This window comes from Notolepis coatsorum (genome assembly GCF_963971535.1).
Source record: "Notolepis coatsorum genome assembly, chromosome: 9".
NCBI classification, from domain to species: Eukaryota; Metazoa; Chordata; class Actinopteri; order Aulopiformes; family Paralepididae; genus Notolepis; species Notolepis coatsorum.
The window spans coordinates 123,894,006-123,909,612 of record NC_140173.1 but is presented as its reverse complement, the minus strand read 5'-3'; the positions used below and the strand labels follow the sequence as shown (position 1 = coordinate 123,909,612).

The 15,607-nt window shown below is 47.1% G+C and overlaps 1 protein-coding gene across 1 annotated transcript in view; it reads left to right on the top strand.

Moving 5' to 3' along the window:
- Window positions 1–15,607, top strand: part of LOC311234740 (VPS10 domain-containing receptor SorCS1-like) — a gene marked incomplete at both ends in the record, with an annotated part of 304,411 nt that overhangs the window by 281,336 nt on the left and 7,468 nt on the right. Inside the window, one exon of the mRNA XM_084321983.1 lies at window positions 10,659–10,758. Coding sequence (XP_084178109.1) covers window positions 10,659–10,758 — 100 coding nt within the window. The remainder of the gene's footprint in view (window positions 1–10,658; window positions 10,759–15,607) is intronic.

The following is a 15,607-nucleotide window of genomic DNA, read 5'->3' as shown; positions in this document are numbered from 1 at the left end:
TATTATTCCACGGGAGGATGGCGTGTGCCCATCCCGTTTCCCCTCGGACCCAGGCTCGCCGTCGCTCCCTATTATTCCACGGGAGGATGGCGTGTGCCCATCCCGTTTCCCCTCGGACCCAGGCTTGCCGTCGCTCCCTAGTATTCCACGGGAGGATGGCGTGTGCCCATCCCGTTTCCCCTCGGACCCCCTTTGTTCTGCGCTGCCCGTCTGCAGCATCCGAGGAGGAGGAGGAGGATTCCTTCCTGAGCAGCAGAGCCCTACTCGGTGTAGGGAGGGGAGGAGGATCTCCGTGCCCGGCCTCCGCTGTCGGGCCCCTGTCCCCGTGCCAGGCCTCCGCCGTCGGGCCCCTGTCCCCGTGCCCGGCCTCCGCCGTCGTAACCCTGTCCTCATCCCTGTAAGCGGTCCTGGCCCTGACACTTAGCCCTGGCCCTTAGCTCTGGTCCTGGCCCTGACACTTAGCCCTGGCCCTTAGCCCTGGTCCCTTAGCCTGTTCGCCTGTTAAAGGCACAGTGCCGCAGTTTCATATTTCATGGACTCTTGTGTTTTTTGTGTTCTCCCTTAAAGGGACTGTGCCGCTTTTTGTTATTTAATAAATATTGCCCTGTTTTGGCTTACTCTAATACCTGTCTTGTGTTGTGCGATTGGGGTCGGTTTCAAACCATAACACATAGTTCATAAGGTCTTGATACCCCCCCCCCCCCCAAAGTCAAGTCAATTCAAACTTCAAAGTCACGAAAAAGTCAAAATAATCCAAAGTCATGAAAAAGAAACAAAGCCTTCGTGACTCTGTCGACTCCTGAAGAAGGCAAATCTTTGTCACAGGTCTATAGAGAAAGCTGCAGGTCCGCGTCTTAATCCAGACCTGTCGCACAAGTCCGTTCTTGTCTGGCATCTTCTGTAATCCTCCCAATGATCCAGGAAATCCGTGGTGTGGAATTGTCCATTATTGAGCACTATGTCACCGGGGATGAAGTTCCGCTTGATCTTTGTTCTGTCGTTCCTGTAATTGTGGCAGATATGTGAGATGTCTACTGTTGAGAATTGATTCCACTTCGTCGAGTACTGTATGGAGTCCCTCCTCATCCTCTTCTTTCCATCCCATCCTCCTCTCCTCTTCTCCTCCATCCTCTTCTCTCTGTCCTCTCTTCCTCCTCCTCTTGCCATCCTCTCCTCCCTTTCTCCTCTTCTCCTCCTTTCTCCATGTGCTGCTCTCTCAGCTTCTGCAAGTCGATTCTGAAACTTCTCCATAGATCCATATCTCTGAGACACCACGTCACTGAGGCTGCGTTGTTCTCTCTCCGCCTGCTCCTTCATCCTCTTCAAACTCTTCCTCAACCAACCAACACCTCCATCATTCTCTACTGAGGCTTTATGTGCTGCAGTACCAGTCGTATGCACTGGGGGAAGACCACTCCCTCCATCTTTCCAGTATGGGTTCAACTCCAGCTTATGCAGACCAGCCTGTTGGATGGCCTCTGCCTTGGCTTTCTCCTCCTCTTGTCTCTTCTTCTCCTTTTTCTCCTTCTTGATCTTTTTTGACCTTTTCTTCTTCTTGGTCTTGAAGATGGTCTCCTGCTGTATCTGATGAAGACGTTGGTCGAGCTCTGGGATGAGCCATGTGTTCTCTCCTCTCTGTATCTTCAACTCCTGCTTGGCCTCGTCGATCACCTCCTGATGAGCTTTACGTTTATACTCCCTCTTCTTATTGATGCTGCTCGAGCTTTCAGAACTAGCTCCGAACGCTGCCATGACACTGTCGTCTCCTCCAACTGGTCCATTTACAGTCCATCCAAGCATCGTATCGACTGCATATGGCCCTCCATCCACACTTCGGATGACTTCCAGTTGTTCTAAGGCTCTGGGAACGTTCAGACCAATCAACATCTCCACGTCTGCATCTATCTGTGGCAGATAGACATGCTTCAGATGAGGCAATTTTTCCAGATCTTGCCGTTGTGGGATGTTACTTCGATTGACAGGCATTTGATGTTGTGCAAAGATTTTTGGTATTTCACAGTATCGGTCACTGTCCAATCCAGCGACTTCCAAGTCAGATGTAATGCAACTGTCAACCACCTTTTCTTGGCCCATAGTACGTAAAAGGATCCTTGTTTTCCTCCCAGATAGTCCCAGTTTAGCCATCAGACCCATTGTGGAGAAGGACGCTGAACTCCCTGGGTCTAGAAAGGCGTAGGTTTCCACTGACCTTTGACCTTTGCTTGATTTAACTTTAACTGGTACGATGGCAAGCTTGCAATCTTGATCACTGTCCCCAGTAAGGCCACCGGTATGGATTTCGACTAGAGTTCTGTCCACTGCCCTGTCTGAGTTGCTCCTGCCTTTCTCTGCATCTCCATTCTCCTTAGAGTGGATGTGAAGCAAGCTGGGGTGTTGTGAGCCACATGTCCTGCAAAACAGACGTTCCCTGCACTATCTGCTGATGTGCCCAGTGCACAGTCATTGGAGCATCTTGTATGTCTCCAAATACAGGGTCTGTAGCGATTCTCGCTTCCCGCTCAATAAAAGTCACAATATCAGTAAACATAGCACGTTTGCGATGTCTTTCCTGGATGTTACATGCTTCTGTTCGCCACTTGTCCCTCAGCTTGTAGGGAAACTTCTTGATAACAGCAAGCATGTTTGCAGATGTGTTTAGGTCACATAGGTTATGCACGTCTTTCATGGCATTGCAGCATCCGCGCAAGAATAGGCTGTATGCTTGTAAGGCTTTCCCATCCTCCGACTTAATATCTGGCCATGCAAAGATTTTGTCCATGTAAGCGGATGCTATGACGTGCTCATTTCCAAAGTGTTCCTGGAGTAAAGCCTTCACCGTAGCATATCCAGTGCCATCAGTCATGTGTTGACAACTTCTAACTAGTTGTTTAGGCTGCCCCCTGGTGTATTGCTCCAAATAGTGCAGGCAATCAACAGCATTGGCAGTCCTCCTTTCTATGGTCTGTTCAAAGGACTGCATAAAGCCATGGTACTGCAGAGGGTCACCTTCAAATGGTTGGATGTCTCTTTTAGGCAGTGAAGCAATTCATTGCTGATGCACCAACATGGAAGTGATGTCGTTTTGTTTTTGCATAATATACATCATGTTGTTCTGTTCACTGCTGTTGTTCCTGGAAACAGATTGTATGTCTCTATACAAAGACAATGGAGGCCCTGTAGCCTTTGGGACCGTGCTCTTGTCTCTGTGTGGGCGCTGGGTACTCTGTAGCATTTGAGATCATAGTCTGGGTCTGTGTGAGTGCTGGGGGCTTCTGGAGGTATTTGGCTCCATCAGATTGCCTTTGCTTTGGCCGTGTGCCTCCAACATATGCAGGTTGTCCTCTTCCATCCTTGTGTGGTATAAATGCCTCTGCATTAATGTTGAGGCCCTTTTCAAAGTAGGATTCCATTCCATCCAATTTACAAGAAGCAGCACTCCACACCCCTGACCCAGAGGTTCTCAGAACATTCAGCATTGCTGCCGATGTGGCTATGTCTGCTTCAAGCTGAAGTTGTTCCTTTTGTTTTTTTATTTGAGCTTCCTGGTCTTGTAGAGCATGGCTTACTTGAGCTTCCTGGTCTTCAAGAGCATGTTTTTGTTCAAGCAACTTTTGCCGAGCCATTAATACTTTGAGTGCCAGCAGGGGGCGCACGATTTAGCGCTTGAGTGCCAGCGCTCTATTCAATGAGAGGGCGAGCACATTTGCGAACGCATAAACTATATCTTAAATTATGGCTATGTGTCTAATACGCCCGTTGCTTATCAATGACTTGATTGCAGTCAACATTGTCGAAACGGATTGTTTTTTCATCGGTTCATTTTTGTTTTATGCCATTTTGAAAAACACTAGTTTTTGGAAATGTCCAGAAAAGAAAAGTGATTCTGCAGGAATCGCCCTTTACTGGAATACACAAAAAACGTTGTAATTTTTCGGCCTATTTATGAATCGTTTTCAAATAAACGCTAGATTATCGATAGTATATGTGTACTTATGCACGCTAGAGAAGCGGGCTGAAAAATCGAATATCTTATTTCCTGATCAGCACACACACACATACACACATATGGGACACGTTGATATATATGTGAAAAAACATCTGATTAACCCAAGACTGGTAAAATAGAGTCCTTACCTCAGATCAGATGTTCTCCAAAAAGATTATTCCAATTCCTGATCGCCATTCCAAATATCGATCGTGTTTATTGATCCAACGCTGGGTGCTTGAAACACATATTCCACGCTGTTCTGAGGGACCACCAAGACTGCAATCGGCTCGGATTACATGCCTGACAAGTAAAATGTGGATTCCGGATTTTCTTTTCCCATTGCGTTTTTATTCAATCCAATCCAAAGGGTGCATTACCATCCGGGAGACGATAGGGGGCGGTATTTTCCCTGTTCGAGCTCAGAGAGAGTCCCAGTGGTAACATGAGGCTAGATTGATGAAAAATGTATGGAAATCGCTAATAAAATAAATAACGATTAATAACGAGATTTCTCGTCGTTGGCACTGAACGGTTGGCATGAAATAACGAGAATTCTCATCGTTGGCACTCAAAGTGTTAAGGCGGCCATATCGGCCTCGGCTCTGAGACGTGTAGATGCATTTGCGGAAACCTTTGATCTAATAGATCTTGAACCATAATTATTGTTACTATGGTTTGATATGCTGTCCCCTGGTTGAACATCCTCCTGAGCATAATGAATACTGTGTGATTGAGGCCCAGTCACTTCCACATTTCCATGTTCTCCATTTTCCTCCTCTGCAGCCTCATGCTGCTGCATTTCAGTAGGCCTGTTATGAGCCTCTAAACTGAGGTTTGTTTCCTCTGGTTACTGAAAACCAGGCATCTTCAATGAATCCATCTTTATGTTTATTGACCTTTGAGAACCAGTCATCTTGTTGTTCTTGTTCATCATGTGGAATAAGAGGCATCAAATAATTATGTAGTTCATTAGAATTGTCAGACACTTGCATCAAAACGTCAAGTTGTGCTTTAACCAGTGCAACATTTTGCTAATTTTTCATGAGCTCTTTGACAGAGGTTGATCAGATGTTTTATTTCCTCCACTTTCCCTTTGCATTTCTTTTGGAGTGATTCGACTGTATTTGCCAGAGCTTTTGCAGTGAGAGTTATTTTTCTCTTTTCCTTGTCCTGTTTTCCAACATTTGAACCAACTTTTATTCCACTCATTTTGAATGCACAAGAAAGTTGGTTTGAATGTTGGAAAAGAGGACAAGGAAAAGAGAAAAATAACTCTCACTGCAATAGCTCTGGCAAATAAAGTCGAATCACTCCAAAAGAAATGCAACAAACTTTGAGGTTCCTATACTTTGGGGTATTTTGTGGTTCTTTGTGGTGATTAGTAGGACCGGTTTAAACTATGTTTAAGCTTGGGTTGGTATTTACAGACATATTTACATATTTACTAAGAGGAATACATTTTCTACCTCATAAACTTTGCAATGTCTATTTTCGCCATTTTCTTTGCTCTCGTAATGTTTATATTCAATGTTAAAGGTAGAATCTTTAATGTCGTCAAACAGCGCCCTCTAGGAAAATCATGACTGAAGATGGTATAAGTTTGTTTACAGTTATTTTTTTGTCTGATGTGTGGATTGGATTTTAGTCTGTATAGGGGAGGGGTTGCTACTGCTGGTCATACCTCATGCTCTACCAAGAGAGGTCTGGAGACACTCACACAGGGAACAAACTTAACTTTTTGACTTACCAGCCATTTGGCTGGTAGATTTTAAAAACTACCAGCCGGGCAGATTTTTTACTAGCCAAAAATCCAATTAGTATTTATATTGTAACGTTTGGCCACTTTAAATCATTGAACAGAGAGAGAGTACAGTCCCCCCCCCACCCCCACCTACCCAATCCAATGTACAGTTTCTACGTCTAATGTATATACTCTTTTCTTTCTGGACTCTTTTTGTATCACAAACAGTACTGTAATTGCAAATCTGGTATGTCATAAATGTATAGATGTAGCAGTACTGTCTATCGGTATGTCATGTATGTCACTGTTACGATGAATTGAAAATGGGGGACCCTGATGTAAACAAGACGAAAGTCTTTCTCTGGTCTGCATCCCCTTAACAATTGTATGTATTGAGCTGTACTGTACTGTACCCATTCTGCAATCTGTTAATAAAGTTTTCAATCAATCAATCAATCAATTCAATCAATCAATCAATTCAATCAATCAATCAATCAATAGATAGAGAAGGTAGGCCTGAAAACCTACCTGTTCAAAAAGGCCTTTGACTGTTAGCTTTTTATTTTAATTTGATTGCGCTTTTGTTTTAAAATTGTCTGTTTATACTATGTTTTTAATTAACTATGTTCTATTTTTATCTTATTTTTATTCTGTATTTTATTTTATTTGTTTTACTAATAACTATTTTATTTCTATTTTTTTTAACTGTTTTAACCATGTAGTGTAGCACTTTGGGATCCCAGTGAACAAAAAGTGCATTACAAATCCAATCTATTATTATTATTATTATTATTATTATTATTATTATTATTATTATTATTATTATTATTATTATTATTATTATTATTATTATTATTATTATTATTATTATTATTATTATTATTATTATGTGTGGCTGCCGCCCTGGCGGACATCTGTGCTCTACTGAGTGCACCTTTCTAGTCTAGAGAGAGAGCGCTGATTCTCCGTAGCTGAGCAGCCTCAGAGCAGGGTTGCATTTTGTCAACACAAGTTGGAACCCTGGAGGAAGCGATATAAGGAAACGAATTGCCAATAAATGTGAAGTTACCTTTGAACCTGTTGCAGGGAATATGCCTCCACATATTTGGTCAAATCAAGAGCACAATCAAAAACGGGATTGCAGGGTTTTCTTGTAGGCTAAAGAACGGGTGATGTAAGACCTCATGTGCGTCTCATGTTACAAACTTGACCTCGTGAGCAGAGCGCATCTCATTTACATTTAAAGGTTCATTGTTTGTAAACATTAGAACGGACACGTGACACACACACACACACACACACACACACACACACACACACACACACACACACACACACACACACACACACACACACACACACACACACACACACACACACACACACACACACAGTTTCAACTCACCACCGCCGCATCATATTGATGCCGAGCACAGCCGAGTGAGCCGACCCATTACCTGCCGGCCGATGCAGTGTATTTTGTTAGCCGCCAGGTGGCGGGCAGACCTTAAATTCTAGGCGTCAACCAATAAATCTACAAGCCAATGGCGCTGGGCGTGTAACTATTTTGTACCCTGCACTCACAGTACAATAAGTACAACTACTGTAAACTCCAACCCACAAGTCAGACCAAAACAAAAAAGTTAACAAAATGCAAGACCAATCAGGGCTATTTTGCCTAGACGTCACTGTTGATCGATGATTGATGAAAGATTGTATTATAGAACAATCAATTTGAAGCACAAGGTGCACTCATAATGTTCCTCGTGCTGGAATAACACATGATACATCATTTTCAGGGACTTAACCCCTAATTGCTCCCGATGAGCAGGTTGGCACCTTGCATGTTTGCCTCTGCTGTCGGTGTGTGAATGTGTGAGTGAATGGGTCAAATGTGAGGAACAAATTGTAAAGCGCTTTGGATAAAAGCACTATATAAATGCAGCCATTTCATTTCATCAGCTACTGATCAATAGCTTAGGTGTTTAAACTATGTTTAAGCTTAGGTTGGTATTTACAGACATATTTGCAGTACCCCAAAAATGTAACATGAATCCACCTCAACAACTCAATCCACCCTGTTCTCTCCTTAAAACACACTCTCAGGCATGCCTGCCCTGGCCACTAAATCAAACACACGTCACTCTGTCACTGCTCCATGTACAGTAACAATGACATTCCAGACTCACTTTCAGTTTTAAGTAGTGCTAGTTTGACAAATGTTTTTGTTGTTGTTAAGATTTAGTTTATTTAGTCTTTGATGAAGTTCTAGTAATTTAGTAAAAAGGTTTATAGTACTTTAGTGTATGCAAGGTATTGCAGGGTAAAGCGCATTACGTTCTCTACAAATCGTCCCTCGGTTCCCTGGGTAAACGAAGCTTAATGATTTGATCATAGAAAAGAGTATGCAAATAATGATGAATTACCTGCCGGGGTGGAACCGGATCGATCAATGATGCGCGTGGACAGATCTTCATGATGAATATAGATGTATTAGTAAGACACATGAATCAATTACAAATAGAGAGGTCAATGAGCTTAGCGGAGTGGAGTGCCACCAGGATCACACTGAGAGAGAGAAGGGGGCCACTTGTAGACTGTCCAGGGTGGGGGCCATTGGCCCTCCTGAATGACGCCATGTCTTTTGTCAATCAATCTTTTGAGAGATTTGGGCTTATTGTCTTGATCAGACAAGGAATGTAGATTCTTCCAAAATGTCAAAGTGGCAAGAAAAGTAGACAAACTTACCAGCCTCAGAGTAAATGTACCAGCACTCGACTAGTGGCTGGTGTTCATTTCCCATTCTGGTACAGACAGAATATGTACTGCATAGTATGAACATTGATCACACATATGTTCTATCATTGCTGTGTTTATGCACACACACACACACACACACACGCACGCACGCACGCACACACACACACACACACACACCAGAATCAAATGAGAATAACACCCCCTACCGTATCAGAACACTTTTCTCATTATAAACCTGCCTATTATAATTGCATCCGTAGCATTACAATGGTGTAATCATGCAATAGCAACTTCACTTGTTCATTTAAGTTTGTTTACTTAGGCACATAACAAGAAAATACCCTTTCCCTTGATTGTGCTTATTATATCACAGCGGTTTCATGATTTCTGGTAATGAGTTTTTCCCCCTCTGTTACCTGCTTTAATTACAGGCGCATATCTGCACAGATGTAATGTTCTTTTATTAGGAGATCCGCACCACACTCTCTTAACACACTCACGCAATCCTGCACATTCACCACTAGAGGGCAATCTCTTCCCATCGAAAAATATAAATAAATGGGACTGATGACTAAACCAGCATTCATCAGTTGTCAGTGGGATGACTCACACTACAGCATCACAAACATACCTCACAGCCCGACTGTCAGCTTTGAATAGTTGTGAGATCCGCGTAAACTTTTAATCCATCATATGGGAGACCGTAAACATTTCAAATCATCATGTTTTATGTGCATCATTGCACTCTTAGGTTTTATTATTTTTTTGGATCCCTGATCTTAAATTCTGCAGTGTTGTGAACTGTTTATCACATGCCTTGCCTTGGGTAGCTGTGAATTATGTCTGGGAAACAAAAAAGCAGAGATGTAATACACACAGGTAGGCCAGTACAGTGCATATTAACCGACTGGATCAGCGGATGTATCACGAGGACTGGACATGATTCCTCTGGCTCATACTTAAGTCTTCAACTAAGTTAATAGGTATTTAATTACATTGGCGCATCGTGTAATTGGCACCATCTAGAAAGGAGGCAAACTGTGGAGCAGGCTGCCTGGATTGGGAATTAAAGGGATGTATTTATCTGAAGCCTGTCTGATTACCTGGCAGAACCTTACAGACAATAGGGTAATAAATCTTCAGCTCACTGTTGCTTGTCTCCAGTGAATGAGTTGCGGGTGCGTTGGAGGGCGCGCGTCTATGCTCAGATGTGTGTGGGTGTACTGGTGTGTGTGTGCGTGTGTGTGTGTGTGTGCGTGAGTGTATGTTTGTGCGCTGGCACGAGGAGTGTGTGCATGGGTACACGCGTACATGTGTGTGTGTGTGTGTGTGTGCGTGCGTGTGTGACGTCTGGAGCAGCTTATTAAAAATGTGTAATAGATTTAGTGACCCTGATATGCCACTAGAATAAAAAGTAATTATTCATACTGTGTAGAGCAGTCTAATTTTAACCAGTGGAAAGATTTTTAGAAAGAGCGAAATGGAATTAGTGAGGCATGGATGAGGACTGGTCCCTGGGAGGAGGCACTTTGCTCTCTTGTTAAATGACTGCTTCATAGGTGTGAAAAGTAGAGGGAACTCTCGGGGCACTTTGGGGAGAAAAATTAAAACAGCACTTTTGCTATATTAGAACACGCTTAGATTTCCAATACTTCTCGAGCCACTGAACTTTTCAAGCACTTAATGGGAATGACTTATTAATTTTCTTGAACTTATATAAAAGAAAAGACTCAATAGAGCAATTTTATTGCAATAGAAACAGCGAAAGATTATTATTTTTTTCTTCTAAATGTCACTACCCTCACCGTTCCACAAGCGGAATGCCCTTTTACCTGATGGAATTTCCACCGTCGTTATAGGCCCGTGAGGTTAGAGATTCTGCGCAGCAAGGAATTTAATTATGGTTTGGTTTCCCATGTCATATCAACACACAGCGCGTCTTTAGAAGGACGGGCGGAAATTATGATTTATAATTCAAGCCAGTAGATGAAATTACTGAGGTTGAAATATTGATGACAGCAAAATGGTGCTGCCGTTCTGCCGTGGCTAACCAAATGGCTGCTTGCTTGCTTTCTCTCTCTCCCTCTCTCTCTCTCTCTCTCTCTCTCTCTCCCTCTCTCTCTCTCTCTCTCTCCCTCTCTCTCTCTCTCTCTCTCTCTCTCCTCACAGCTCTCTAGGGTCCTGCTAAGTGCACTAAACCAGGACCTCATCCAGGTCACCGTCAGACCAGGGGTGCAGGTGAATGTTTACTCCACACGCTTGTCTCCAGGTGAGTCAGCAGCCATATCATTGTAAAAAAATTGCAACACTTTGTTCTATTTACAGAATAGGTCAATATTGCAGCCAGCTGTCTTGCGGCTGAAGTCAGGCTGGATGTATTCCATATTTATTTTTTTAAATAGCATTTCAACGTTAAAGTGGTATTATGTCAGTTGTAAGTAGCTTTTATACTGTAAAGGAGGGGATCTCAAAGTGTTGATGACTGAGGGCCAATTTAGCGACCCATCATTGGATTGAGGGCCGCCCAAGAAAAAAGAGAACACATCACGCAACACACGTGTTGTTGCCATGCAACCAGTAGCCTAGCGAGCTTTCAACACGCTGTCATTCCTAACTTGACAGCTTAGCCCAGGAGGCACAGTTTTTCCTTCTTAAAAGCAAAGTACTGTGTGATGTTGTAGGTTGGTTTAAAACTGTATTAGAAACTGGACCAAATGTAACGCATACACCTTAACAACTCATCGCAGGACAATGCAGCACTTTGAGAATGCCTGCAGTAAAGTATCTTACCTCCATTATGGGGAAAAAACCAAACCGCTATGATGATTTGAAACTATCTTCAGATTTACCTAAAGGTGTATTTGAAACTCAGGGAAGTGAATCTATGTGTAACAGGGTGGATTATCCCTGCTTCGTGGGAACGGTTGCTGGCAGTCAGGAGGTAGCTGGACACAGCAGAACTCTGTCTGGCTGCACCCTCGTCTTTGGGCCTGGGGCGTCGACTGGAGGCTGGTAGTGTGAGTGGATGGGGCCCGGGATTTACCAACCTGGTCTGGTACTCTGGTCTTCCTTCCCTGTCGCAGGGCGGTCAGCAGTACTCCCCAACACGCTCCCACTCCTCCCAGTCGCTCCTTAGACCCTCCCACACCTCGTGACTGAATTGTAATCAAATACTCTGAGTTCCCCCCGCAAGCAGTACCCTCCCTCAATGACCCTAGAAACCGTACAATGAAAAGGGGAGAGTTGGGTAGGAAGGGGTTAACCATATATATACGTTACCCACACCAAAAGAGTTAATGCAGGGCACAGGAATGGACACGCACACAGAACCCCATTCAAGTCTTTATGTTAATTGTACTGTTCAGCTACAATTATTTAATACTAGTGGCCAATTGGGCTGAAGTCCTACTATAGCCCCTGCTGTTCAACTCAATACCTCATAAACACGTATATTATGCACCCACCTCTGGGTTACTATCAGGGATAATATACTTCACTGTGTTTGACTCATCACCCACGTCTGGGTCTTCACCCTGTATAATACCTCAACAGGCTTTAATTATACGGCCAGAATAATACCTCAAAAGGCTTTAATTATAATGCACCAGGTCTGTAACTCCCCCCCCCCAGGGAAGGGTTAATTGAATGGGAAAATATTAATACACACACATTGTATCACGCTCAAAGAAAAGGAAATAAAACCAAAAGTGTGGGCCCACAATTACCAAAACAAAAGCCCTATGCTAATGCCGGCATGTAATGTAATGTTTGGGGTCTGCAGTTAGCAACGTTAACTTCACCCGCAGGCCGCTCCACACTGTGTAAGGTGCAATAGATCCTGGGCGCCGAAGCCCTAATGTTTACTCTACCAAAATGGCGGCCGCGCCGCTCCACCACCGTCCTGGTGGCAAGATGGCGTCGAACACTCGCGCCGCAGGTGCTAGCAGGCGGAGCTATAGCAGAGAGGCAGTGCTGGCTGAGCTGGTGCTGGGCGACCTCTGCTGGACGGGACGGCTCCCGTGTTGGCTGCTCTCCAGCCGGCGCAGAGTGGTGGTAGAACCGCCGGTGAAGACGGCTGCTGACGGCCAGAGCAGAGTGTTCGCAGGTCCACCCCCGTAGCTGCACGCAGTCTATACCGGCACTGTAACTAAGTATAACACGAGCAATACTACTGTGATCCTTAGCCGCACGCTACCTATACCGCTCACTGTAACTAGGTATAACTCGACTGTTAGTGCCTGGCTCTGCACTTATTGTTCATATCATACCACTGGTACTGCTAGGATATCGTATCCACTAACTAGCCAGTACTTCCTATCACCCGTCACTGTTCCACGGGGCACTCCGGCATAACGTCAGCAACGGGGCTATCCCGAGCCCCCCCGTTAGACGTGACTTCTCGTTGTCAAGTTCACTGCCGAAGAGAACGACTTCCGCTGGGCTCCTCCATTTATCATCTCTCAGCTCTCTCCGCCACTCTCTGCCTGCTACTGCCCCCTGCTGGTCCCGCCCGCCAGTCACAAGGGGAGACGCACTGTAGAATATGAATCAATACTGTCATTTATAATCCGTATTCCAATGCTCTTTAGACGGGGACGTTTGTGTCATTGTTCGTGTGAATCCATGACACTAGTTAGAATGTCTTTGTGTACAAAAAGGGATATAAACACAGTCAGCAGTTCTGAATAATATACCATATTTTCCAGACTGCTACATTTCCCCCCACTTTGAACTTGCTAAGTCCTCTGCAAGTTAACAACAAAACCACACATGCATGAAAACGGTCCTGAGACCAACAGTTTCCCGCATAGATCGACAATCACACATTATGCTAACAGTTTCACACACTCTTGAGCACGTAGTCCCGTCGCCGACCACTGGTGCTCCGACGGATTGATCCGCTTCTCGGGGCTCCGGCGAGCACGGATGGGGCCCGCTCGACCCCCCGCAGCCCGAAGCAAGAGAGCCCGAACTTCTTCCGCCGAGATCCTTACATAACCTTCGCTGTTGACTTCCATGTCAGATTCCTCCATCTCGGTTGGCAGGTCCTCGGCCACGGCTTCGCCCTCCGAGGCCTCTGAGGGGCCGCTCGCGGCGCCCTCCTCGCCCCGGTCTCCGCCGTCTTCGCCGCTCTCCCCTGAGGGGACCAACTCTACCTCTCCTCCCTCGTTCGGCGCTGCTTCAGCGACGACCCGCGGGACCCTGGGTGGGTTACACGCCCTAGGGTGTGGTTTTCGAGGGTAAACGAAGGCACCACCCACGTCTGCTTCGGATGAGCTCCGCGCTCTCCTCAAGGTCCTTCGGGGAGCTCTCGTCCGCTCTTCCGGGTCGGAGGCCGGGAAGGAGCAGATCTTGCTCTGATCTCTCTGCACGGTCCTTTCGGGGCCCCCTCTTTCGGGACGAACCGTGAACACTGACGTCCTCTTGACGTTTACATCGCCGCCCTCTGGGCCCGGCTTGTCACCGGCCGGCGAGCGTCTGCGGCGGTAGTTGAAGTTGTGGCGGTAGCGGCGCCGACGAGGCCCCTGGTCCTGGCCGGCCTCGCCCCCTTGACCTCTTTCCGACCTGTTCCCCTTGTTCTCCTCTCGGTCTCGCACCAGCCTGGGGCGGGGGAAACTCCTTGGTCGGAAGCCTCCGTAATAGTTCTGTCTCTTGGGTACAGCCTCCGGTTCTGACCGCATCGGGCTGCGCGGCCGGGCGCCAGCGCTTCCGTCGGAGCGGCCGCAGTGGTATCGAATCCTACAAATACTACGGCACGCTACCACACCTCCCCCCTCAGACCATGGTCTGGCGGTCGCCAGGTCGGACGACCCGCCTGCTGCTGTGTGGGTGGCGTCCTGTACTTGTGGGGGAGAAACCGCACCGCCCGGTGCTTCCGTCGGGCGTGGTTCTCCCCTCGCGCGAGGGCACTCGCGGCCAATATGGCCCGGCTGTTGACAGGTGTAGCAGATCAGTCTCCCATCCTCGCTCCGGCGGGGTAGTCTGCGCGGGGTAGAGGGCCCGTCTCCCCTCCGTCGGCTTCCGGCGAAGCCTCTCGGGGTCGTGTCTCGCTCCTGTAGCGCGGCTATGTCCAGAGGTGGCTCGCATCTCTTCACGGTGACGCCGCGTATCATGCCCCTGCCGGCACCCCCTGTGGGGGGAAGGACCATCTCTTCGGACCAGTCTATCGCCGCCATCATCAATTCGAAAAACGTCCGCTCCCCGTTCTCCTTTACGGACCTCTTCATTTCCCGTCGCAGCATCCCATCCTTCAGGCCTACCACAAACTGCTCCTGCAGCCGGGCGGCAGGATCCGCGACTCGTTGGGGTTCTCGGCCCTGTATGCGGCGCATCTGCTCTTGTAGATCGTAAGCAAACTCCCTCACGGTCTCGCCCTCTCTTTGTCGGCAGTCGAGGAACTCTCTCAGGCGGGCACTGACCGAGGTCTTATCTCCGTACGTCTCCTGCAGCACTCGGAACACGGCGTCCGGCTCCGGGGCGGTCCCTTCTAGCACGAAGCGCACCGTCCGTTTAGCCTCGCCTTTTAGATGCTGTTGTATGAACTCTGCCTGTTCGTCACCGGGCACTCTGCTGATCCGGAAATGCGCTTTCATGTCCTGGATCCAGTCCTCCACCAGCGGCCCTCCTCTCTCTTTTCCCCCTCCGAACTCGCTGCACTTTCGGTCCCGTTGGACGTACACGGTAGAGGGGCCGGTGCGGGGTTCGCGGCCGTCCCGGTCGAGAGCGGCTTGGGTCTTTTCCAGGACCAGCGCCTGTCGGTCCAGGAGACCGGCGAGTGTGTGGGTTCTGTTCGTCAGGGCCTTCACCTGTGCGGTCAGTTCCTCCATGCGTTCGGCCTCCTCTTTCTTCACCTCGGTGTCCAGCGCCAGTAGTGCCGCCTGCCTCCGACACTCCGCCTGCAGGTCCTCTAACTCCGCCTCCCTCTCCTGCGCGTGGTAGGCCTCCCCTTTCTGTATCAAGGTGGCGGCGGCCTGGCCCTCTCGTAGCTCCTGTAGGGCCGCCTGAGTGCGGAGGGCCTGGTCAGTCAACTCCTTCATCGCTGCGGCTTGCTGCTTTAGCAGTGCTGCCTGAGTCTGACACTGCTCCTGCAGTTGCTCAAACTTCGCCGCCATCTCTTG